Genomic DNA, 27,222 nt, shown 5'->3' on the forward strand with positions numbered 1-27,222 from the left:
ATTTCCATGCCTTTATTTGACAGTGACAGTGGAGAGAGAGGAAGTGTCATGAGAAAGATGGTGAAGGACATGTTTCAGCAATAAAGGTTGGATTCAAACCCTGGGTGGTTGAGCAAGGACTGAGCCTGGTGGGTGAGCTCCACCAGGTGAGCAAGGGCTGAGCCTGGTGGGTGAGCTCCACCAGGTGAGCAAGGGCTGAGCCTGGTGGATGAGCTCCATCAGGTGAGCAAGGACTGAGCCTGGTGGATGAGCTCCATCAGGTGAGCAAGGGCTGAGCCTGGTGGATGAGCTCCATCAGGTGAGCAAGGGCTGAGCCTGGTGGATGAGCTCCATCAGGTGAGCAAGGGCTGAGCCTGGTGGATGAGCTCCATCAGGTGAGCAAGGACTGAGGCTGGTGGGTGAGCTCCACCAGGTGAGCATGGGCTGAGCCTGGTGGGTGAGCTCCATCAGGTGAGCAGAGCCTGGTGGGTGAGCTCCATCAGGTGAGCAGAGCCTGGTGGGTGAGCTCCATCAGGTGAGCAGAGCCTGGTGGGTGAGCTCCATCAGGTGAGCAGAGCCTGGTGGGTGAGCTCCATCAGTTAGGCAGAGCCTGGTGGGTGAGCTCCACAAGGTGAGCCACCGGCATGCCTCTCATTTGTATATTTCTGTATTTGTATTTGTATTTATATTTAGTTATAGTGTAGCAGAGTAACTTTTACTGCCTCAGCCTGATGGCCTTAAAAGTCTAGTATGTCCCCTGGTTCACAGCCTATACTAGGGATTGGACGTTAATGCGGGAGACCCGAGTCCGAATCCCGGGCGTTACAATGGTGCCGTGACCCAGGTCGGGTTTCCCTCTGGGAGGAAGTCAAAAGGGGGGTAAGTCTGATCCTAATGGCCTCAAAGTCAAGTATATCCCCTGGTCCATAAAGATAACCTTTTGGTCTAGTGGTTAAGATGTTGGACTTTCACGCAGGAGACCCGAGTTTGAATCCCGGGCGTTATAATCGCAGAAATCAAGTGTGTCCTGTTTTTGCAAAAGAAATATGCATTATTGTGAATTAATGAAGCCTAAAACACTAATATACCCCTGGTTACAGTATAGCCTGCAGCAATAAACCAAACTTGTATTTGTGTCATTAAATGTCTCATGTGATACAATTTACAAAATTACAACTTGGGCATTTAGCAGATACTTTTTCCAGATCGAGCAACTTACAAGTGCAAGATCAGAGTAAATAGCATGAACACTAGTCAACAAACAACAACAGGTCAAATAGTCACATAAGTAAAGTGCAAAGAGAAGAATCGAGTGCTACAAAGTAACTATGAAACTAGGTAAACAACAAACCTAGCATTTTCCTAAACACCAGGCCTTCTAAATAACATGTGATTTGTAGCATTTGTGGACAAGCAAACAACATACCGGTACTCTTATTTAAATAGCATGCGTAACATACTATTTATCATTACAGTATGCATTGTAGATGGATGGATGTTGGTTATTAGTTCATATCATAATTGTGAATTAAAATCAACATACTGTAGCATAATCTATAAAGAAATATATAATAATACCGGTAGAAGTGATAGCTACAGGGTGAGAGAAGTGTGGTGAGGTAGAGTCTCAAGAGGTTCAGACTGTGGTGGTGTCCAGTCCTGACTGAGGGAAGGGGTGGTCATTGCACAGCTTCATTCTCATACATTCTCTTGCTCAACAGATCCCATACCCGGAAAGGACTACTGTACTTGGCTGGAAATGGATATGAAATGGTTTTCATCCGCAGTCCCAAAGCAAACAGAACAACGAAACTCCATGACGCAAAGGGGGTGTTCACAGAGTCGTGCGACAACCTCTGTCTCAGGCCTGTTACAGGTACATTGTGTGTTTTGGAACCAATCTGCGCCGCTTGGAAATCAGACATCCAGATTTATGTGTCTTGCTCACTACCTCATCATGTACAGTAAGGCTACGTATGTGTGGTCAACACTCCACACAGTTGTGCTTTTACTGTCAAGGGGTTTGTCACAGAGGAATGGGAGACAGTTTTGGGTCCACCGCATGAGGGTAACGTCTATAGAATTCACTGGAAGCAGCTCGCACAGTCTGATGGGAAAGATGCCTTTGTTGACAACCAATATTCCCAAACCCCAGTTCTTGTCCTTTTCGCTCCGTCTCTCCTTTCTCTTCCTGTCACCATCTTCCTGTAGTAGATGGGGTCAAAGGTCGCAGGTGTCTCTGTCCCTCTAACTTCCTGACTCGCCGTTTCCTCCTTCCTCTTTTCAGCAAAAAGCCATACAACAGAACAGAGCCCTTTTCTAGACCAGGGGTCTTCAACGTTTTCAGGCCAAGGACCCCTTAGTTGAGAGAGAGATGAAGCAGGGACCCCCACAACCTTTTCATAGATTCCATATAGTTTCATTGTTTGGCAGCACAATCATCAGTGTATTTTGGATTCATGTCAATTTGTGTTTTCAAACATTTAAACCACTTGAACCGTCATTTCTTAATATACTTGACCTTTCACACTGAACTTATCTGTTCTTTTCCCCCTCTACACCAAAGCTCTTTGCCGAAATTAGCCGATCTACAAGCTATCTACAAGCCGATATACAACGCCTCGAGCTTGTAGATCTGCTATTTTTGGCTAAAGTTCTCAGAATATGGACACTAGGGTTCAAGTGGTTAATATGAAAAAGGAGAAAAAAAAACTTTCTATCACTCAAAGATTTGGAGGACCCCCTGTAGTAACTCTGAGGACCCCCTGTTGAAGACCCCTGACATAAACAATATCGACGTCCCTTCTTCAGAGACGTCAACTCAATATTCATTATCTGAATTTCATTGTCATAAATATGTTCAAATGTTGCGTTTACAATTGAGTAGTTGTCACTATTTCCAGACACAATCTCATTTGGTCTCTAAACTCTTTGTTTGTATTGTTGTGATGTTGCTGAGAGACGATCAGACAAAGTTCTCTTCCATCCATTTCTCATTGAGACACAGTTTGTTTGATGTTTGCAGTCTTAGCTGCACATTTACACAATATTTAGAATGGGAAATACATGCTCTGCTCAGACTGCTGTTCCTTTTTAAGGCATTGTCCAGATTCACTGGTCGCTAGGCCTCATTGACTCCCTGCCTCGATTTTATCCGAGATTATATTTGTTTCCAGGGTCCAACTGCTCCCAGTTAGCTATAGTTTGGAGGGGAGTTGGGACTCCTTTGACTTAACTCTTCTCTTGTTCTTAACTATGTTATGTTTGTTGTTTAAGTACAGTAGGCTATATACAATATGGCAAGCAAGGCCTTAAGGACCCGTATGTGTGTGTGTAAATTCCCCTTCTGTCGCTCTCTCCCCATTTTCTCCCTCTTTCTCTCTCTCTCACTCAGGATATAGGTGTTGTCCACAGCAAAGGAAGGAAATTCTGTCACTTAGAACAATAGGCCTGTTTCTCTATCTATAGACCCAGAGAGGCAGAGAAACCAAGGGGAGAGAGACGGAGCACTTTTTGTCCAGATTGTTTGGGGGAGAAAGCTAAGTAAAAGCTATTCCGTCTTTAAAAGTGAGAAGTAATGGACAGTGAGTAATTAGTGAAGGGTACATTGATAAGTGACAGGCGGGGACCTTTGAAAGATGGAGTTTTTATCGTGGGGAGAGAGAAAACGGCTCCGTTTTTAATTTGCTTTCAGTTGCGTATATGCGTTTAGCCTGGGACAACATCTCTTGCCAAGGATATCTGTAATACATTAGTAAACAGATCAGAAGAGGCTGTGGGTAAGTGTTCAAAAAAACTTATATTGTATTAATGTATATTAGTTTGTTACAGAATTTAGATTTCTATAGTTTTCACCATGTTCTACGACTAGGAGGGACCCAATGACAACGTAATCTATACTTCCTGTACAGAAGAATAACATTGAAAGTGATGGTTGAGATATGGATGGGCAATCCAAGGGTTTACATGTTTGATTCAAAGTCTTATCAGTTCATAACATTAGTTTAGATTGCGTTAATCTTATTTGCACAATGATAGAACACGGTAGTTACAGGTATGACTAAACACAGCAACGAAATACAACTAAACTGTGCAGGTTAAAGAAGGTTGAGAAAGATATTTGAACTCACTAAATTATTTCACACACAAAAAAGAAAAACATTAATAAACAAGCTAACAAACTAGTGAGCATTTAATAAATAAACCAGTATTACACGTTTTTTATGGCTCAGGTGTGAATGCTTCCTATTGGCTATAACCTCTCCAAATCCCACCTGTGGTATGGAGTTGTGATGTCATGTGTCTGGTGATTGGGTGAGAGCCATCATATTGAAGGACAGCAGACAGGTTTTCTTTGGCGCACTGGTTCTCGAAGTGTGGTCTGGGAAACGACAGGGGTTCTTGGGGTGTTCCAGGGGGTCCCCACGCAAAATGAGTTAATAAAGCATCAAAATCAGTTGAACCCATAGTTATAATATATTGGTTTAACCATGTAGTGTTGTGATTTGTGAATACAGCAGAGTCTGACAACTTATTTATGTAGCAATTAAAATCATTCTTTATTTCCTACCGTATACGTAAAATCCAGGGGAAAGGGGAGGTGGAACAATATGTTGGCATCGACTTGAGTTCTTCAAACAATCACTGAATCGAATCTGAATGCAGGTGTGTCTGTCTACCTGATATGCACCTGCATGGGTTGGGCCCAAAATCACTTAATAATCGATTCATTAGGGATGACACCAGTGACAATGGTCAATGTCATGTTGTCTTAAAGTGACACTGCTATAAATAAACATTGCATTTCATCAATAAATACATTTACTAAAAACTATCTTCAACAAACCAGTATATACTGTACATCGGCCAATCTACAGTAGATCTACACACCTTTTGGGATCTTTTTGGAACACACCAAGTTGGAATAATTCTGAAACATTTTAACAAAACAAATCTTGTTTAGGGGTCCCTGGTACAAAATGTTTTCAGATTGGGGCCAAATACATAATAATTTAGGGGTCCTTGACTGCTTTAGAGCCATCAGATTGAAGGACAGATGTATAAAGATATAAAACTGCTGCTACCCCAGTCCCACTCCTTATTATTTGTTGTTGTATAATTATATTTCTCAAACATAGCAGAGAAACCTAGGCACAGTCAAAGTGAAGAGGCAACTGACCAATCAACATTTGTTTCCCCCCAACTCAAGGCTTGTGTCCGTTAGAGCAGGCATTTCCCTTTCATCACGACAGCTGGACCTGAGTCTCACAGAACCTGCTTCCTGTTTGGAGACTACAGAAATGACCAGGGTCTATATTTAGAAGAGAGATGCACCATTAGAGAGATTCGAGCTCTGTTTACCATGTTGACAGTTTACTGTAGTTATCCTGTTGGTGTTTCTGCATGATGAGGTCATGCTATTGTTACATTGTTTCCGTCTTGGCGTTGCTGATACACATTCCTCACCATAATGCATAATGCAGGGGACAGATTATCTCAACAACCGTAGATTAGGGCAACGTTTTTCAGCCAAGGACGCCTAAAATGACAGAGGGATGAAGCAGGGACCCCCACTGATAGTTTTGCTGATTCAACTTTTACATAGATTTCATAGATAGTTTCATTGACTTGTTTGACAGCACTATCATTTTGTATTCATGTTAATGTGTATTTTCAAATATTTAGCCACTTAAACCGTCTATAATTAGTAAACTTGACCTTTCACTCTTTATTTAGTCTGCTCTTTTTCCCCAATACACCAAACCTCTTTGCCAAAAATAGCAGATCACAACGTCTTGCCCTGCAAGGCGTTGTGACCTTGTAGGTCTGCTATTTTGGGCTAAAGTTCTCCTCCGAATAGGGATGCTAATGTTAATGTAAAAAAAGAAAGAAAAAAGGTTCCAATCACACAAAGATTTGGCGGCCCCCCTGGAGTAACTCTGAGGACCCCCTAGGGGTCCCGGACCCCCTGTTGAAGACCCCTGGATTAAAAAACATATTTATATTAACTGTCTCCCTATCTGTGTCTCCTCTCTTGTCTTAAATTCTCACTCATCTTCCACGCTCACCCTCTCCATCCCTCACCCCTGACTCTCTCTCCGTCTCTTGTCTCTCTGTCATATCTTTGTCTCTCTCCCCGTTCCTCCTCCTCTCAGATGGAGGGGTCTGGCAGTCCCGCCCGCTTCAGAAAGCTTCATTTCCCAGTGGGTCTCTGGATCAACTCTCCCCGGAAACACTTTGCCAAGCTCGGGGGCCGCTGGCCCAGCTCTATCTCAGTCAAGTCAGTCTGGAACTCTGTTAACTTAAACCCTATACTAGCCTCCCAATTCTGAGCAAGTGAACATTCAGGGGAAATAGTCATGTTGCACATGTTGTGTGCTTGTAGATCGCCTATTTTCGCTGAACATTTTTGGTGTAGAAGAGGGAAAAAGTAGAGGGCCTAGAATTTACCCCTGAGGGACTCCAGTCAACTAAGTATATAGGGTTTAATGTGTTAAATGATCATCTTATGTTTTGCCTTAATAGTGTTTGTTTCACACACTGCAGTAGGTCATTCTCCGGTTACTTATCGGAGGAATGTTTTAAGTACATAAGGACTATTGTCTTATGGAATACATCTGGATACATCTGCTAAAATGATCTTGCATTAGCATCCACACTATACTTTTACTGCAATGTCTACCTTTTGTTTTCAGTGACAAAGAATACACAGCTAGGCAAATCAAACCCTGGGCAGAATAGTGCCCGGTGCCCACTGAACCCTGCAACCTTTCCCACTGCTGTTATTCTGGTCCGTGTTGTGCATGTCCAGCCAGTCATAACTCACAGCTGACCAGTCCCTTTCCTCTCCATCTGTCTTCCCCTCTCTGCCCTCTCTGCTCCTCCTCAGATCCACCACCAGCTCTGACGCAGCCTCGCTCCACGAGGGCCCCTCGGCCCCTTCCTCTTCCCTCTCCGCCTCCACCCCCTCCCTGGCTTCCCCGGCCCCGTCCCCGTCCCCCTCCCCGGCCTTCCTCCGGCCGCGGCCCGCCGGGCCCCAGTCGCGCGCCAAGCGCCTGTCCCACCTCTTCCTGAGGGGGCGCTCCAACAGCGACCGTGACCGGGCGGTGGGGGAGAGCCAGAGGGAGCTGTGGGCCCAGTCCGCCCAGCCCTCCACCCACCACTACCTTCCCCCCGCCTCGTCCTCGGCGCCCGGCCTCATCAAGATCTACGGAGATGCTCTGTCCAGCGGGGCCAACTACCGCTCCCTGCTGGCCAGTGCTCACTCCACCGCCAGGCAGCTCATCGCCCAGGTCATCACGCGCTACACCGAGCGGGAGAGGGACGAGACGGAGGACGCGGGTAAGAGGGATCTACAAGCTCACAGGCTCACCACTGTCACCAGACGTCGCATCACTTGTAGATCGTCTGTTTTCAAACTTTTTGTTTGCCACTATTGTACAAGGAAGTATAATATTGGCATACAGTAAGTGGCATCAGACGAATAAAAACAAAATCTATGACAATGTTTTCGTGACGATTCGTTATAAGTAAATGAAATTAACCTGCTTCTCGATTATTTGATTAACCTACAAGAGCAAGATTAAGTCGGTTGTCAATATCAGTTTTACATGGGGAGGGTGGCCATCCTCATTTTCAACCCTCGCTATGATACGGGTATCAGTTTCAGTTTGTGTTCTGGTTTGTTCGAAACATGAAAGAAAACGTAGGAGACCCAACTGGAAACGACTTAATGAAAAACACAAACAGAGAGTGTTGAGGAAAACTAATCCCCCCCCCCTCACCCCCCTTTGCCTTCGCTTCCCTTCCCCTCATCACCTCCCAGTTCTCCAGAAACACAACCCTGAGGACTTCCTGTTGTGTGATGTCATTGGAAAGCCCACGCAGCTGCCAGGTGGAGCCATCCAATGGGAGACGGAGTGTCGGAGAGGCGTGGCCCCGTGGGAATGTCCCCTCATGCTGCTGGACATGTGGCGGCCCAAAGATGGCTTCGAACGCCGCTTCGAGATCCAGCGGAAGGAAGAGTACGAGAGAGACGAGAGAGAGAGAGAGAAGGAGCGCGAGAGGGAGGGAGAGAATTACCAAGGTACAGATGTAGTTCTGTCTTAGACATGAGTGGATGTGTTCAGTTGTTCAACGTGAATAGACCCATGCAGGTGAGATGTTGTCATAAGGCAAATAAAACATTTTCACCTGCTCATATTAGTATTTAGCTTTGTTAACTTGTTTTTATTACTTAGATCTTTTTTTTTAAATCATTGTGAACACAAAGTACTCTACTACACCACTGGTTCTCAAAAGTGGGGTCTGGGGGCCCCCAAGGGTCCTTAAGGAGGGTCCCCAGCTACATGAACATGAACAGTTTAAACACTAAAGTTAAGCCACATTTAATTTTTCGGCTATTCAAAAATAGTAATATCTTTCAAAATCTTTGAAGAAACTTGAAGAATATGCGCCGAATACCCAAATCAATTTGAACCACTACTCTACACCATACACTAAGTAATCTACTGTGGACTACATCAGTGGTTCTCAACCTGTGGGTTGGGACTCCCAGGGGTGTCCCCAAATTATTTTGGGGGGTCTCCAGATGACAGACTTAATGTGCAAAAATGTTTTCTCGCTCAACAGTAAATAAACCAACATAAAGTTTAAGTGTATAGAGGGTATATGCAAATTTTTAAAGTGCCAATTTAAGGTCTTTTTAATACCACTAAAATGACACATTGGCCAAATTGTCAAATATTAGAGGCAGAAATTGTGAAAATAGGCGTTGCGAGGCGTTGTGAGCATGTACTGTAGATCTGCTATTCTATAGAACTATACAAAATGTAATGCCTCAACTGGGGGGGTCCCCAGTTAAAATATGATTATGATTATGATTATCGTGGCCTGAATAGGTTGAGAACCACTGCACTAAGTAATCTACTGTGCACTACATCACAAGAGAAAATACACAAAATGACACCAAAACTAGACTCTAGATCTAAATTGTGCTGTGGTTGTCTGGGTGCCATGCAGGAGTGCGCTGGAGGCGGGGCAGGATGTCTTCGGGGGGCGAGGGGCCAGAGGAGAGCGAGCGCGGCCACCGCCCCCGGAACTCGGAGCTCAGGAGGAGCATCAGCGACATGAACCTCAGCCTGCGCCGTCGCCAAGGGAACCACGTCGGCAACAACGCTCGCCGCTCCGGCAACCTCCCCAACAACGGCGGAGGGATGCATGACCGCAAGAACATTGTGAGCATGATGCCTGGAGCACAGCCTGTAGAGGTGAGGAACACACTGTAACGTGGAGGGAGCGCTCTGCTTTGTACGTTTGAGGGTATGGGAGGTTTCTGAGCGGAGCTATTCAATACGTTGCTTACATCCCCAAAATGACTTTTTTTTCTATTGATTACTCACACCATGGAGACTTGAGTTCAATAATAATTTATTGTATTTGTCGAAAAGATTTGACAGAAAAATTGATTATAGTAAATTTACCCCCATTGATTCCGGATGGGGACCGAAATGCATTTGGGTCCCCATCCAGAATCAATGGGAGTACATTTATTTTAATACATTTTTGTCTTAGGAATGCGACAAAAAACTAAAAATATTATTAAGTCTCCATGGTGTGAGTAATCAATGATTACTCAATGGTGTGATTTTGAATCACTCACAGTCAGGTTTGATACTTCATGATGGTCATGTGGCCCAGAATAGCCAATTTACAAGCTCACAATGCCTTTCATTACGAGCCATTGTGAGTTTTTCACTATTCTTTTCCTACACTATTTTCACTATTGTTTTTGCAAAATGATCTTTGCCAGTTTTTGAAAACCATGTGTTCTTAACCCACTACTGCAGACTAAGAGTGAAGGCAAGGTGAGCTGGATGAAGGAACCGCCCAAAGAGGAAGAGAAGGACTATTCCAGCTGCGACCTGGAAGTGATGTCACAAAGCTTGATCCTTCCGCCCACGGATCGTCCTTACTTCCTCCTGCTGCAGGGCTACGACCAGAGCAAGGCAAGACGTGCACCATCAGACGATAAGACACGCAAACACACACGCGCACGCACAGTCAACACCACGATAAACTCATTAAAAGTGGGCCTTCTGTACAGTGAGCACTCACTCGCCCACAGATGTGCATGCGCATGCACGGATGAACCCGTAGTCCCGGGCGCTCGGGGACGCACGCATACATCCATAACGCGTGCACGCCCCTACACATGACATCATACCTGCATGTCCCTAATCGCCACATACCATCACTGTTTCCATCGCTCTCACACAGCCTCTCCCATTCAACGCCGAGCACAAAACAAGCTCCACAGCAACACAATACCTCAACAATACCTCCACAGACAGCACAAAACCCCTCTGTGCACATCACTCCATCTCGCACAATGACCTCACACAGGTCCCCATTGTCGCAAACTGTGACACACTTCATACCTTATCTGCCTGCCTTCTGCGCAAACTTAACATCTGGGAGATCAGAGATTACCGTGAGCACAGAGCCTGGGAGATAACAGCAGACCTCCCGTCCTCTCTCTCTCTCTCTCTCTCTCTCTCTCTCTCTCTCTCTCTCTCTCTCTCTCTCTCTCTCTCTCTCTGTGTGTCTCCCCCTTGCTCTTTATCTTTCTCCTTCCCTATCTGTGTTTATGTTCAGGATTTTGTTTTGTACATCATGGTGGGGCAAACACACGTGTTTGGGAGGAAGCCCACGATGAGGGAGCGCGAGAAGGACAGAGAGAGGGAGAGGAAGGGGAAGAGGCCGCTGAAGGTGGACACCTTCCTATCCGCACCTGACCTCCTGGCCAGACACCTGCTGGTCAGGAGAGACGCCGCCGTTCCTGAGACGCCCTCTGGACAAGGTATGGAACCAGGTCCAAATGAGCCTCGGTTCGAGCGCTACAAAAGGCCTGATATGTCACACAGTCTTCAGACCCACAAGCTGACCAAAATAGAACTGAGTTCCACCAGTGCCTGACCTTCTATGTCTATCTTCAATCAATTCAAATACCCCCCCCTGCACTCACAATTGTGTTGTTCTGTCACTTCCCAAGACCCTTCTACTCATGCGGTTCCTTGTCGCTGCTGATCCCTACTGGTTGGTTCACAAGGGAGGGCATACAAGCATGTGTCACCTCTGACAGCATCCGCCAGTCCACTTATTTTCACCTGACAGTGAGGAGTTTCTCTGGGAGGATGTAACATACATGTATGGGGAAGAACACGCTACAGTATTCCCCTCAGTCCACTTCCCTCCTGCATGTGAACACAGCCAATTGTGCTCGTTGAAATGCCTTCCAAACAAGTACTTTGTAAAGGGGGTTCTGATCGAGGACCCCAAGAGGTCCTGGAGAGGGGGTTCCAGGGGGGCCCCAGCAAAATGACAAACGATTGAACCCTATTTCATTTAGACACTCAGGATTAAAGTTCCATTACACCATTATTCAGATTAACCATTTACCATTTATTACAATGATATTGCGTTTAGTTTGGCGTTGTAGCTCTGATGTGATATTACGATTTCCTGCTCAAGCATGAGACAGAATCTGAGATTCTGTCTCATTCTTGAATCTCACACACCACCCCAGAGCAAAGCATAATATACAGTTATTACATGCACATAATGTTGAACCTTCAGTTGCATGAATTAAGATATCACTCACACATCATAATCAATCCATAGAAACACAGTACAATCCACAAAACAACCATTAACACATAACTACATTCCATAGAGAGGAGGCCAGGGAGGTGGAGGAAACTTTGACAGCTGTACAACCAGTAGCGACAGCTAAACACATAGAATGAACATATTAGGTGTCGCCCTTTCTTCTTTGACGATTGGTTCCCAGATTGTGAATGAATTAACTTGTTAGCGATTTTGAAAATGTAGAACATTATCAACAACACAGATATTCTCCTAAGGGGGTCCCTGGCACATTCACAAATTCCGTGGCCAAATACAATTTGGGCTTCCTTGACATGAAATGTTTGAGAACCACTGCCACAAACTATCCTATAACAAAAATGGAAGTGGGGTGGGGTGGGGTGAAGTGGACTGCCAACTCTCCCTCAACAAAAGAAAATCAAGTTGGTCAGTCCGCGTCGCAATCAACAGGGTGTGGCACGGAACCCCAGAATTCAAAACAGTCGTACCGTGCACCCGCAGTCTGCGTAGGAGGAGATAAGGAGTTTGGGTTGCAGCGAGGCATAGCAGATAAACAACATCCACAAACTGACGACACACATCAAACAAACAATGCAAAGCGGAGAAAATGACCGAGCGGTGCAGTACAGTAGCAGCATGGGCGGTGTGCCTGTCTGCATGTCTTTTGAATTGAGTGCAGCACTTAGGATACTTGATAACATCGCTCTGTTAGATTTAGTCTGTGGCTGCCTGGATCAAAGGCTCCAAGGCAAGGCAAGGCAAGTTTATTGCACATTATAGCACATTTCAACAGCAAGGCAATTCAAAGTGCTTTACACAAAATAGTGCTTTTAATTCATATTAAATATCAATGCATTTTATTATTTAATAATACAATTACAATACAAATGTCAGAGTTAAGAAAATAGAAGATAATAATAAGCTCAAATAGAACAGATACAAGACAATAAATCAAAAGCCTCAATAAAAGGGAGCAGCAACCGAAAGGTCTTCAGCTTTCATTTAAAATTACTGAGCACTTTCTGGGAGATTGTTCCAGATATTTGGTGATCTAAACTGAACAGTGAGTTTTGACTAAAGACGACAGAAAGCAGACCTATGTGACACTGAATAGTTCAGCTTCTCTTCTTTGCCTCTCATAGACACCAAGAGACATACAGACTGTAAAGGCAAGAACACTGTACCGGCCAGGCCTGGAATTTCATCATTTTAGGGGCAAGGCCACTTGGCCTTTGGTGTTGTCCATTTTTTGAGGGCACAAAGGCCAAATGCCAGGGCAGGAAGCTCATCAAATAAAACAAGATTTTAGTCCATTGAAAGAATTTGTTGAATTTAAGGGTTAGGGATAATAACCTAATCTGCAGTGAAATAGATAAATGATGGTATTTACAATCTGATCCATGCTCAGCCCTGCACCAATCAAAGTCACTGGATTGGTTTAAAGATGGGGACTCGGGAAGCTAAGATTTCAGAATCTCAACAAAAAGACAAAGGTGTCCTCATGACAAGAAAGAGACACTAGTGTCTACTGTCTACATATAGACAAGAAAGAGACAGAGGAGAAAGTGGTACAGTCAGCTTGAGCATTAAGGCCACTGTAGCCTCAGGCCATGCCATTGGTTTGAGGGGCAGAAGGCCAAACTGAGGGGCAACGGCGGCTTTCATGGCCTCCATGAAATTCCTGCCCTGGTACCGACATATGTTGTGGTCATCGTAACGCTAAAGAGACTCCTCTCCTCTCCGCCCTCAGCTCTCATGCGGCCCTTCAGGGGAGGGGCCGTCACACACAACGGCGTGGCCCTCTACCGGGAGGCGGCCCTGAAGCCGGGGGACGTGATCGGGCTGGGGGGCCACTTCCTCTTCCTGTACCGTGACCCCCGCGTGACCCCGGCTCCCCCGCTGGCGCTGGCGCTGCCCTGGCAGGCGGACGCCTCTTCCACGCCCTGCTGCCCGTCGGGCACGGTGGACCGCCAGGAGGCCCTGAGGCAGTACCTGGGCTCCACTGAGGCCCTGCTGAAGTTCCACCCCCGACACGCCGACGCGCTGCTGCAGGTGAGACCTGGTGATGACTGTAGGGTTGAGGAACTGGGAAGGTCCAGGCACATACCACGTACAGGCTCTGGTGCCTGACAGCATGTCGCGGGTTCGAGTCCCGATCCCGATGACCTTTGCTGCATATAATTAAATATTCAAATATTTATTTTCACAGAATCAAAGATTTTATGGTCTTGATTCACCAGGATCCTGGGTGACTTGATTCTAGCCTTAAAATAATTGATATTAATATTTTTGTAAACGTCTATGGGAAAAATGAATGGCAGATTTTTTTGTGGCGCCAGTAAACCACGCCTACTGCTATGCCCTATGCAATTACAATACCAGTGATTCTCAAACCTTTTTATTTCAAGTACCACCATAACTCTGAGAGTGTACAAATGGATCCGTTAAGGAATCGAATCGGACTGTTAAGAGGGAATCGTTAAGGAACCGGAATCGTTGATGTGATGACAACCTTCCAGCTCCAGTCAGAACAGTCGCTCTCTATCTTCCATTTCCAACTGTGTTTAACTTTTATTTAACCAGGTGAAGTTTATTTATTTAACCAGGTGAAGTTTATTTATTTAACCAGGTGAAGTTTATTTATTTAACCAGGTGAAGTTCCACTGAGATCGAAATCTCTTTTGCAAAGTCAGCCCTGGCCAAGAAAGCAATCAAGCAGGTGATTACATCATAGAATACAATAAAAACACAAAGCAAGACATAAAATACATAAAACACATGTCCGTCTAAACTTTTAAAATCCAAAAGGATTGCTGTTAGTGCTCCAGTTTCATGACATTCTGCATCCGATTCCAGAGAGCTAAAAACTATACAGCCGTCCTCCCAAATTCCGTGGACGGTTGAGAGACGGTAAAAACGTGGCAGGTTCAGGGTAACAGAGGTTGTGAGAATTTGTTTTCAAATTAAAAACGTCATCTCTTCACGATGCTGCATATGTCTCACATCTCCGTCCTCCCCTGACTCGGCTGCGGTCCATCACATAGTTCTCTTCTACTCACTCTGATAGGGCCCTGGTTTTTACTGAGATGTTTCTAAAACCCTTCCACCCTCTTCTTATCTTACCTCCAATGTGTCTCCCTCTGACACTTCAGCCTAACATGAACATCTGAGGTTCTCAGGATGTATTATCACCGCAGTGCTGACCTTTATACAACTTGAACTGCTCCATCGTGAGAAGAGGTCACATGAACCAGACTGGGCTCTATTTTATTGTCTTAAGTACTAGCTCTTATTTATGCCTTAACTTAAAGGCCTGTCCATACTGTCTCCGACCACCGAACCTTTCGTCCTTTTCAACTACGAAATGACGTCACTCACATCTTCTGAAAAGCATTACCCCGAATTAGAATGGACTTAGAGGAAATCTGCATGTCGGAAAGTCTGAACTCTCCTGCTCAAAATACAGCCCTATAGTGTCCCTACTGTGGGGTGAGCATCCGATGGAAATAGCTGATCTACAAGCTCACAACGTGTTCATTTGGTGTAGACGGATACTAGCGGACTTACTACAGATCCTTGGTGGACCCCGGGTCAAATCAAGAGGCTCTTTACTGCAATCTCTCTGTTCATATCTGAATAAAGCATAAAATGCAACAGAAATACATAATTACAAGAAAAAAAGCCTAGCATGTCAAATGTAAAACGTGAAGAATGGCACCAATTTACTGTTTGTCCCTACAATTTTCCTTTATAGGAGATCATCTCCAAAAACTCATCCCCGGACTCTGGTGCTGGGCCCTTGGCCCCTGCCTACCTCCTGTCAATCATGATAGACCACGCCTCCAAGCATCTTGACCCTGCTCTCACACCCCAGATCCTGCTCAAGGCGGCCAATCTCATCAAAGGAATAGTGTGGGTGAGTTATGATGGGAAATATGTGTATTATGATGAAGGGAAGAGCCATCGACCCCAACACGATAACCAGGTCAGAATCCAAGAGTTCCTGGAATGGAATTCATTTGAAATCTTTGAAGAACACTGATGACTCTTACCAAATGATGGTGTGAGAGCACATAGTGGGTTATTATTAGCTCAGCCAGGTCAACTCACGAATTGAATTAAAATGCTTTTATGGTGTCGCTCTGCATGGAGTCTAGACAGACGTCTATAAGAGGGTGTGTGTGTGTGTGTGTGCGTGTGCGTGTGCGTGTGCGTGCGTGCGTGCGTGCGTGCGTGCGTGCGTGCGTGTGTGTGTGTGTGTGTGTGTGTGTGTGCCTGTTTGTCCACAGCAAATATCGCAAACTGCTTGACCGATCAGCACCATATTTCTTCCGCACACTGCCAGCAGTCCACAGAAGTACTTCCACTCATTTTTATTGCACGTGTTAAAACTTGTCAATGTTTATGTCAATGTCATACGTCATAGATATGTCACACCGTTCCCCTTTTTGATTCAAATGAGCAAAACATTTATTTGGTTTGGTGATGAGTGGATCTTCTTTGAGGTACTCTGAGTGACCATGATACATCTCCGCAACCAAATTTGGACCTTCCGATCCCTCTATAGTTCGTAACGGCCAGCTACCACCTGTTGAAAGCCAAAACAACAGGTGGTAGCTGGGGTGGTGGAGGGTGAGCAGTTCCTAGAAGGGCAGCAGCAGCACAACACAGCAATCCAAACTTCCCCGTTTTAATGAGGCTATTAGGAAAGTGTGTACTGTATGTGATTGGTTGAGAATAGAAACTGGCACTGAGACTGACCAGCAACTGCAAACAAATCCTGACTGAACATGCTCTGACATACACAACACTCATTTACCGTAGCAGAAATCTGATCACCTTTATTTAAGGGAAAGTTGTTTCCCTTTATATTGACTGATGAATATTAGTTCTCAGAACCCAGGCTGATGAAAACACCCTGCTGTATGAGGACCTATCAACAGCCAGACCCTCAGACTGTGACCCATTTTTGGTACTGTCCCATAGTTAACAAACAAACAGTAGTGTGCGTGCTGGTTGATAAGGGACACACACACACACACACACACACACACACATGTTTGTATGCATGCATTACGGGGACCACACACACACACACACACACACACACACACACACACACACACATACACATACACTAGGGATGGGACGATAATCGTCATTATCGTTTATCCACAACTTTCCAACGTCCCATCGTGCATTGCGCAGAAGTTGCACGGAGCTTCCGGCGCCGCAGCCGAGTGTGATCTACAAGCTCACAGCGGTTGCATCTGCGACGCGATGTGAGCTTGTATGTCTGCTGTTAACCGTAAGTGTCCTACACATAATGCTCCAGTAAATGTTTGCGGAAACAGGTGGATAGTGATGAAAAACACTTACAATCGTATCATGGAGATTTAAATGCATCGTGAAATTGTCCTCCGTCACGCACTGGGATCAATTCACCTTTTATTTGCTGAGCTGCATATCCGGTACCATGCCCTCCATAATTGGTGAAACGGAGCTGGAAATAACTTAGTATACATAGAAATACTTCTAAAGTCTTTTTTTTCACTCTCTACCAAATAGCCTATCTACAAGCTCACAACGCGTTGTGTTGCGACGCGTTGTGAGCTTGTAGATCTGCAATTTTTCTGCAAATGTTCCGCCCCAGGATAATGGATGTTGGGGACATTTTGATTATTGCGATAATATCGCAATTTCTTTGGTCACAATAATCGTGACATGAAATTTTCATATCGTCCCATCCCTAACACACACACGCACGCATGCACGCACGCACGCACGCACGCACACACACACACACACACACACACACACACACACACACACACACACACACACACACACACACACACACACACACACACACACACACACACACACACACGAGAGAGAGAGACAGACAGATGCCCTTCACTGTGGCCTGGCAGACAGACTGTGGACAGGAACGGAGGATGAGTTGATGTCACTTCCCTCCCGCTGGAAAAAGTGTTGTAATTGTTCTGGCGGCCGCGCCAGACTCTGTCTGTCTGTTCCCTCCTGACACTAAGCCCAGACCACTCTCTCTCTCCCTCTCTCTCTCCCTTTCTCTCCCCCCCACCCCTCTGTTCTGCCTCCAACTCTCTTTACAGGATAACATTAAGGAATTTGGGGATAAGCATCCCACGCAGAAGTAAGAACATTTTCTTGCACAACGTCACGTTTCCTCTGTTTAGAGATGCCTCCCAGAGACTGACAGCACGCTGACTGATTCATGTTTTGTTTGCAAGCCGGTGCTGTTATGGCTCGGGGTCGCATTTCTGCGGCTTTTGCAAGAAAACATTAAAATGTCGTGGTGATGAAAAACACGGTTCTAATTGTTAATATGCTGTATATATAATGACACGCTACAGTCATCCCACGAGAATGAATGCTATGACATTATAGTGTAGCCTCCTGTGTGCACACGTGCACACATAGACATCAAAGGGGGCTTGAGCCCCTGCCCTTTTAACCATCTGTAAAAAGTTCCCTCTCCAGACCATGAATGCAGTTTTTACTATGGTGAAAGAAATGCAAATGCCCTCTTTCCATGCCATACCTGACGGCAGCATTCAAGAGAATAGCCTTGTCCAAACTCTCCTGAACATGAATGCAGCATCTTTATGTTTAAAGAATTGCCCTCTGTATAGAAATCCATGCTGTTACATCACATCTCCAGTATTGACTTGATTATGCTTAGTTTAGTGTGGTATCAAGAACCAAAAAATAGCCGACATCCAAGCTCACAGCGCGTCTGCGACGCGTTGTGAGCTTGGAGGTCTGCTATTTTCAATATTTTCACTAAAAGGCCCTTTTAGCAATTTCAGCCCCTGCCTCTCTAACATTCTCTGCACGTCCCTGCTCCTGTGTGTCAACATGTGTGAGCAGCTCCACGGATCCAGAGGTGGAGATCACCACACCCAGCGTACAGAAGCTGTCGTCTGACCTGCGCCCCCTCATGTTCTGGATGTCCAACGCCACGGAGCTGCTCAACTTCTTCCAGGTCAAGGTGGAGACCATGGAGAGGGAGTGGGAGTTTGAAGGTGAGGGCGACCTCAAAACACCCCCCCCCCCCCCCCCCCCCCACACACACACACACACACACAAAAAAGGTTACACCCCGCCACTCCAATATGTCTCCTTTCCGACTTGTCTCCATTCCGACACTAACCCTATCTCTAACCCTATCTCTTACCCTAAATTTAACCTCTATGGAAGTGTCGCCACTCCGACAATAAGAAGTCAACGGCGGCCTGGGCCACAGGGTAGTGGTCCAGGCACCTAGGCTGGTAATCCAGCCCTTGCAGCGTCGCAGGTTCGACTCCCGATCCTGACGACCTTTGCTGCGTGTCACCCCCCCATCTCTCTCCCCGTTTCCTGTCAGCCTACTGTACACCTATCAATAAAGGCAGAAATAGCAAAAAAAATAAAATAAAAAAACTTAAAAAAAATAATAATAATAATAATTATAAAAAAAAAAAAAAAAAAAAAAAAGAAGTCAACGGCAACATGTCGGAATGGAGGGCGACACCCCCCAAAAAAACTGCAGTTTACTAGCAGTGGTGGTGAGTAATACTGCAAAATAGAAATACTCTGTTAGGTGTGCACACACACACCAAAATATGGTCGCAAGCGGATAAACTCTTTTGGTGCGTGGCTGAAATGCATTGGCGGAACGCGGATTCCACTCTCATAGGTATTTTGGTGTGTGTGCATCGGCTAATAGCCAAGGTAAAAATAGGGCTTAAGTGTTTAATTTATGTTTTATAATATTATAATTTCTATCTGCACAGTAACTAGTAACTATAAAGTTTTCAAATAATAAAAGAGTAAAAGTACAATATTTGGATCCGAGATGTAGTGGAGTAGAAGTAAAAGTATTGGAAATTGGAAATACTCAAGTAAAGTACAAATACCTCAAAATACAGTACTTAATTACAATACTTAAGTAAATTTACTTAGTTACTTCACACCACTGTTTACTAGTAATGCCAAAAGCAAAAGGTCCCATCTTTATTGCCTCCCACAAAGACCATAACCTTTAGAATAACCAGAAGACATGCCAACGTCAAGCCCTACAATAGCAGGAAATATCACAGGGCTTGTAACACACTTGGTACTGCATCTGAAGCTGGCACATACAGTACTGTTTCTGTTGAAGGGAAGGGGGCAATCTACTTCCCTTTGTATATTTTCCTTTACTGACTGACAATAGGAACGCTTAGAGAAAGACGGCATGGGTCAGAAGAGTGGCCTCTGCTGGAGTGTGATCCTAGGCCAAGAAGGGGGCACGTCGGGTAGGCAAAGGCACATGGCGAGGCAGTTTTATTTGTATAGCACAGTTCAACAACAAAGGCAATTCAATGTGTTTTACAAAGGAGTAAATATGTACAGTATAGAATCAGTTACAGTGCAGAAGAAAAAAGAAGGGAGAAAAAAAATCAAAGGCAGCGGCAAACGGAAAGGTCTTTAGGTTGTGCTTTAAAATAAAGAAGACCTGCAGTTTTCTGGGAGTTTGTTCCAGATAATGTGGTGCATAAAAACCAATGCTTGATCCCCACATTCATATTTGGGTATAGGGACAGACAACAGGCCTTTCCCAGATGACCTGAGAGGTCAGGATGGTTCATGATATCGTACAAAATCAGAAATGTATTTTGTCCCTAAAACATTTAAAGCTTAGTATTTGAAAGCTAATCTTTGACACACAGGGAACCAGTTTAAGGATTTATGAACTGGAGTGATGTGCTCCACTTTCTTCATAATAGTAAGGAGTCGAGCCACAGTGTTATGAATCAACACGCAGTCGTTTGATCGTTTTTTTTAGGAAGACCTGTAAAGACAAGACGCTGTTACAGTATTTATTTACCCATTGGAGTTGGGCGCTGACTTTTAATCTTTCTTTCTTCACTCCAAAAACGATTTACTTCAGTTTTGTCTTTGTTTAATTGAAGATTCTTTTGGGCACATCCAATTGATTTTTTCAATGCATTTACTCAGTGTTTGTATTGGACAATTATGTTGGTCTACATTATGTAGATTTGTGTATCGTCTGCATAACTATGGTATCTTATTTTGTTGTTTTCCATAATCTGAGCTAGAGGGAGCATGTATAGCTATTGAACAGTAGATCCTTGCAATCACAACTCTGCATTAGATTTTTGTCTGCACAGATGTGTAATTAGCAATAGATACAACATAGGGCTGTTGGCCATTACACCATCATAATCATTATTATACCATGGTTAATTCAGATTAGATTATTGTGTTTGGCTTTGGCATTCTAATGAAAGCCAATATCTCCCCATAACAGCACTCAGACCACATCTCTATAAAAGTATGATTCCTTATTAATCACATGAATCTTGGCATCCCTACTCTAGGCACGTCATATAGGCAAACATTTGGTGGAAATAGGCCAAAAATAGACAATCTACAGTACAAGCTCGCAACTTGTTACAATGTAGTGTAGAACCACTACTGGTTGACAAGTGCATGAATCTCAAAACACAATATTGCCCCTGCTCAAAAGGGCATTCAATCTATTTAGGCACTCTGCGTTTGAATCTTTGGTAGGACACAAATCTTATGAATTGCAGTAAGTACTCAATAACTGTGTCCTTAAAGCTCCTGGAGACCCGGTTTTGTCAGCTGACATGGACACGTGTTCGGAGGCCTTGGCGCAGCTTGATGATGTCATCATGCATACCTTCCAGCAGTGTGTGTATCACCTCACCAAGGTAAGAGAACTCCATTCATCATGTACAGTATGCACAGTTTTCAGCTCAGAGATCTTGAATGCCTGCCGCTCCAACATTTGACCGAGTGTGTATGTATGTCCGTATGAGTACGGCTGGTGTATGTGGCGGCTGGTGTATGTCTGTATGTATGAGTAGGCTACTGCAACACCAGCTGCAGCCACACAGCGGTGCTGTTGAGCAGCCTGCACCGCTCACTTTTACTTCAGTAATCTGCCCAAAGTAGCCTAAACTAGTAACTAGTTTAGGCTGCATTTTCAAATAATTGTAGTGAAGTAAAACATTATATTTGGCTCTGAGATGTAGTGAAGTAGAGTAGAAGCATAATGTTTCGAAAAAGGTAAATACTTGAGTAAATCGTCTCTGTCGAGGTGGAAACCTCTTATGTCCAAAACTATTAGCCAACTTTTCAGGATTCAAATAATTTACAAAAAGGTTTGAAGTGAGTGGTGTGTGTGTGTGTGTGTGTGTGTGTGTGTGTGTGTGTGTGTGTGTGTGTGTGTGTGTGTGTGTGTGTGTGTGTGCGTGCGTGCGTGCGTGCGTGCGTGCAGGGTCCTGTGTGTGTGTGTCGCAACAGGGCCACTTGGTCACCAGCGGTATTGTAGCTCATGCAACGGACATGAATAGTAACATAGTAACATACATACCGACAAAGTCACTCTTAGGAGACGGTGTGACCACTGCTCAAAAAGGTTAGAACATGGAGCTGAGAGGTTTCTGCCCGACAGCAACAGAATATACCAGTTACTTCCCCACCACTGGCTCATGTTTCCTCTGTGCCCCCACACAGACCCTGTACTCACTGCTCCCCGCGCTGCTGGACACCAACCCGTTCTCCGGTGGCGCCGAGGACAAGGACAAGGAAAAGGACGGCGCACGGACGCCAGAGGGCGAGGCGGGCGGGGACGGTGCAGGAGGCGGAGGGGAGGTGGAGGACGTGTCCAACCTGCCCCCCACCGTGGCAGGGCTGGTGGACGTGTACCGCTGCTCGCTCATCATGTCCCGGGAGGCGTGCCTGTCCCCGCCGCTCACCTCCCAGACCTTTGGCTACCTCTTCTTCTTCACTAACACCTCCCTGCTCAACACGCTGCTGGAGAGAGGTGAGGCGGGGGCCGTGTTTAGGGGCAGAGCGAAATGGACTTTGATTGATTGATTGAATATTTTATTAGACAAAAATGGAGAACAGTACAAGTATAGTCAATACAATAGAAATGTAGTACAAGTACAGTTAAACACCCTGCCTAAATAAGTATTTTTTACGTTGGAAGTCCTTGGTATTCAATTCATGGACAAATAGCAAGCAAAGAAAACATTCAATAACATCGCAGTTATAAAAACACTATGTACAGGATAGGGGAAACAAGGGGATGGGGCTAAGGTAAGGGGGTGTGCTCACTTCTCACCTGTCTATGGGAGAAGTGATAACTACTCCGTCTCTGGCCTCCTGAAAAGTGAGTTTTCAGGGCAGTTTTGAAGGATGCCAGTGAGCTACATGTTTTAAGGGAGGTTGTCAAGGAATTCCACACCTGTGTGGCAGTGTTATAGAAGGAGAATTTACCTTATGGGTTATTTGTCTTATGGTTTTGTGTTATCAGATCATTGTGTGCACTCCCTCTGGTGTTGTGGCTGTGGGTGTCGCTAACCTTTTGGAGATGTTTGGCTCAGATATGCAAAGTCGATGTCCTAATATTCTTTTGAAGTACCATGATAGCAATATTGTGTGGATGACTAATTGCTGCTTTCACAATGATATGATTCACAATATTTTATAATAATCATGAGTCATGCCTATTTAATAACTATGTTCGTAAAGGTGAATAATAGCATCTAACCCTGACAACAGGCTAGAACAGACAGGTAAGTTTAATAAGAAAATTACATCAATTACAGCATTTACCATTTACTGTAATGCAGTCTTTGTTTTAAACCAGGAAACAACAACATCATTCATTGTTGGTTTCTCTGGAGAGAGAGTGTCTGTACAATGCGTTACTGTTCTAATTATGGGTTCAGTGCCTTGCTAAAGGGCATTCTGACAGGATATAACATATCATTGCTGTCGGGCAGAAACCTCCATATTTCAACCTCTTTCATAAATTAATGCACTACTTCGTTGTACAATAATGTCTGTAGGTGTTTACCTGCATAGCAGATTGATGTAATGTCTTATTTCCCACGAATCAGAATTATTATGGGTTTGCCACTTTCTCTTATCTTTTGAAGATGGACTGTTCTCTTGGTCCAGAGCGGTCCAGATCCGCACCAACCTGGACCTGGTGATGGACTGGCTGCAGGGAGCGGGACTTGGAGACATCGCCTCCGAGTTCCTGAAGAAACTGTCCATCACTGTCAACTTCCTGTGTGTGCCCAAGACCCGCCTCATCCAGGTAATGTTCTATTGGTACATGGCCTTAGCCTGGGTACCAGCCTGCTACGCCACATTCCGTGGATCTGGGGCGGCATAGCTCAGGGGTAGAGAAACCATTATTAGAGCACGAAGGGTTCCCGAAGGGTTCCCAGTTCGAATCCGGGCTCCCCCTGAGTTAATGTCGAAGGGTCCTTGGGCAAGACTCTGAACCCCACATTGCTCCCGGTGAGCTGGTTGGTGCCTTGCATGGTTTCCTCCGCCACCGGTGTATGAATGTGTGCGTGAATGGGTGAATGTAATGCACAATCTCTGTAAAGCGCTTTGGATAAAAGCGCTATATAAATGCACCATTTACCATTTACCATTTATCACATCGTGACAAAAAACAAATCACGGAACGCAGCGAGCAGGCTGGCACCCAGGCTAACATGGCCAGAGTGTTTACAACTCCTTCTGGGTCTACGTTGTGGTGATTAGGTCTGTGCTCACTGTAAGTGTACTCTGATGCTGCCTTCACAATAGTGGTGACACAAAGCTACAAAACGACCACTACAAGGCTGACCGGCTACATTGTTGCTGCATACGTCAAAGTGTTGCTCAAGCCACCCTGTATAAATGAAAAGGTTAGGGCATAGGGTGTGTTAGGTCCAGGTTCAATATGTGCAATAATTTTTTTAAATAAACATTGAACCGGTCGGGCCCTCAACTTGTACATTTTATTTATTTATTTTGGCCCACTGTGTATTTGAGTTTGACATCCCTGGTTTAGGGTTAAATAGCGCAGGGAAATGGTTAACAGTGGGAATGGAAATCGTGAAACAAAAACATGATTGTTTGATGGCGGTGTCATTAGCATGCTGAACAAAGTTCAGGGCACCACAACTTTGATTTGCAGCACCTCACACCGGTCACACAGTGACAGGCGTCGGTGCCTCACTTGGTAGCTTCAAGGCTCCAGCTTCCCTTAAAGGCCCGCTGACACGCCCCGCAATTATAATAGTATGATACAGTAGGTCATGTGGTCGGTTACACCCCGCCACTCCGACATGTCTCCTTTCCGACATGTCTCCATTCCGACACTAACCCTATCTCTAACCCTAACACTAAACTTAACCCCTATGGAAGTGTCGCCACTCTGACAATAAGAAGTCAATTTCGGAGTGGCGATATGTCGGAATGGAGAGCGACTCCCCATGTGGTCTCTCTGAAAACAGTCTGAAACAGTCTGAAACTCATGTCACAGTGTAATCTGCCCCTCGCTCCCCAACAACAGCTGACCAGTACAATAAGAACAGTCAATTAATTTGATTGGCTTATACTTACGCATTCCCACAATGACATCATAAAAATATTAACTCATATTATAAGATGACTTTTTAAAGTGACAGTACCCCTTTAAGAACGACGTGTAGCCTGTATGAACACAGCATAGGCCTAACTGTCCGAAACCACCAGCCTCCTCTCTTTCAGGATATTGATGGTCATTCTTCTGTTTGTCAATCTGTCAGTCATCCTGGACCAGCCTATTGGAGGACCACTCCTTGTTAGGCCCCTCCCAGCTGCACCACCTGCTCACCCATTACAAGTTGGGACCAGCCAGAGCTCCGCCTGCCTCCTGGGCCCCTCCCCCTGGCACTGAGCTGAGTGGAGGTAAACAAAACCACACAGCCTGCCATTTCAATCCTTCTTCTCTCTACACCAGGGTTCCCCAATTAGTTTTCCCCAAGGGCCGAATTATGTCTAGGGTGCCAAGCCGAGGGCCACAGCATTGCTTAGGGCGACGGTGGCGGTCCCGCTACTCCAGCGACAGTTCAGATATCGTCGTTGTCGGGTGAAAACCGTTCGTTTTGCATTTATCATTTTAAAAATGATTTAAACTAGTGAAAACAGCAGATATACAAGGCGTTGTGTGCTTGTAGATCTGCTGTTTTCACTACTTTTTGTGACGGCCTTGTATGATGAAGCAGGGCTTAACTTTGCGAAAGAACATACAAATTTGGAGATACAAGGTTTCCACCCAACAACGACGATATACTAGTGTTGTTGCTGCTCTTATACCACCATTATTACTGGGATTGGTGGGGGCTAGACAGTAGCCCCCTGCGGGCCGCAAATGGCCCGCGGGCCGCCTATTGGGGAACCTGCTCTACACCAAATATCTTCGTCGGAAATAGCCTATCTACAAGCTCACAACACATGGCGTTGGGAGCTTGTAGTTGTACATTTTTCCAAATGTACGCCTATTTTCACAGAATTCCGTCTTTTATGACATACCCACAATAGGGATGCTATAGAGAGTTCAAGTGGTTAAACTTTCTATATCATTTCATTGCATATTGGATGTCTTATCTTGATCAAAGACATGGCTGGCCATGTATTACTAGTAGCTAACCATTGTCAACTCTTGCAGCCAAGGAGCTCCAGGGAGCAATCATTATTGTTTGTTGCATGGTTTTATCAATACTTGCGCCAGCAGAACACAAATGTTGGGTAATGAGCTCTGTCTGTGTATGTACAGTATGTATGTGGGTACTGTGTATGGGTGTGTATGTACAGTATGTATGTGGGTACTGTGTATGGGTGTGTATGTACAGTATGTATGTGGGTACGGTGTATGGGTGTGTATGTTGCCATATCTTGTTGGTTAGGCCTTTAGCCAATGAGGGAGCAGCTTTCTCTGTGACACCACCAACCAACAAGTGAGACCTGATACAAGTTGGCACCTCGACAGAGTGCAGTCTAGTTCAAAGTAATTTCCAGACAGTAGGTGTATGTACATTACAGTACATGCTGTGCCTGCTGCTGCGTCTTTGTGGTGTCTATAATCCCAGTAAAGAATGCCCTTCCAGCTATCATTTGTTTCTGTGTATTTATTCTCATGGTGTTCCCTCTCTGACATTTTGCAGACATCTTTGAAAGCTTCCTGGACCATCCTCCACTCATTCTTCCCAATGAGACGCCTCGGCTGGACCTGTCCCAGCCAATCCCCAGCCCCGAGCTCCAAAAGGAAGTGACACGCTTGCGGAGCTTCTTGTGGGGACTTGACCAGGACGAGCTCCCAGCCAACCAGAGGACTCGGCTTTGAACAAGCCAGAATTTGTCTCATGGCGGATGGGTGTCACATACGTAGACAGGAGGTATCTAGAGATGCTTCAAAGCTTAAAGGAGTAGTTCACCCCCAAAATGACTTTTTTTCTATTGATTACTCATGCCACGGAGAGTAGAGTTCAATAATATTTTTTGTTTTTTGTCACATTCCTAAGACAAATTTTGATTCGAGTAAATTTACCCCCATTGATTCCGGATGGGGACCCATTTCGAAAACGGGTCCCCATCCAGAACGAATGGGGGTAAATTTATTGTTATCACATTTTTGTCTTAGGAATGCGACAAAAAACTAAAAATATTATTGAACTCTAGTCTCCA

General features: G+C 45.0%; 1 protein-coding gene across 2 annotated transcripts; it reads left to right on the top strand.

The window, feature by feature from the left end:
• Positions 1-1,717: 1,717 nt before the first annotated feature.
• On the top strand, positions 1,718-26,970 carry rasip1 (Ras interacting protein 1). 2 transcript variants are annotated; one of them, XM_080746715.1, is made up of 17 exons: positions 1,718-1,855; positions 3,374-3,758; positions 6,135-6,259; positions 6,869-7,320; positions 7,805-8,065; positions 9,001-9,248; positions 9,828-9,986; positions 10,636-10,840; positions 13,397-13,698; positions 15,401-15,562; positions 17,781-17,821; positions 18,559-18,713; positions 21,298-21,410; positions 22,219-22,528; positions 23,652-23,815; positions 25,305-25,446; positions 26,703-26,970. In XM_080746715.1, the coding sequence occupies exons 3-17, from the start codon at positions 6,135-6,137 to the stop codon at positions 26,879-26,881; spliced, it is 3,018 nt and encodes a 1,005-aa protein (XP_080602841.1). In that variant the 5' UTR covers positions 1,718-1,855; positions 3,374-3,758; the 3' UTR covers positions 26,882-26,970. The 2 variants fall into 2 exon arrangements, with proteins under 2 accessions (XP_080602841.1, XP_080602842.1); XM_080746716.1 differs by having other exon boundaries at positions 1,815-1,943.
• The last annotated feature ends 252 nt before the right edge of the window (positions 26,971-27,222 follow it).

Source organism: Nannobrachium achirus (genome assembly GCF_963921795.1).
Source record: "Nannobrachium achirus genome assembly, chromosome: 2".
NCBI lineage: Eukaryota > Metazoa > Chordata > Actinopteri > Myctophiformes > Myctophidae > Nannobrachium > Nannobrachium achirus.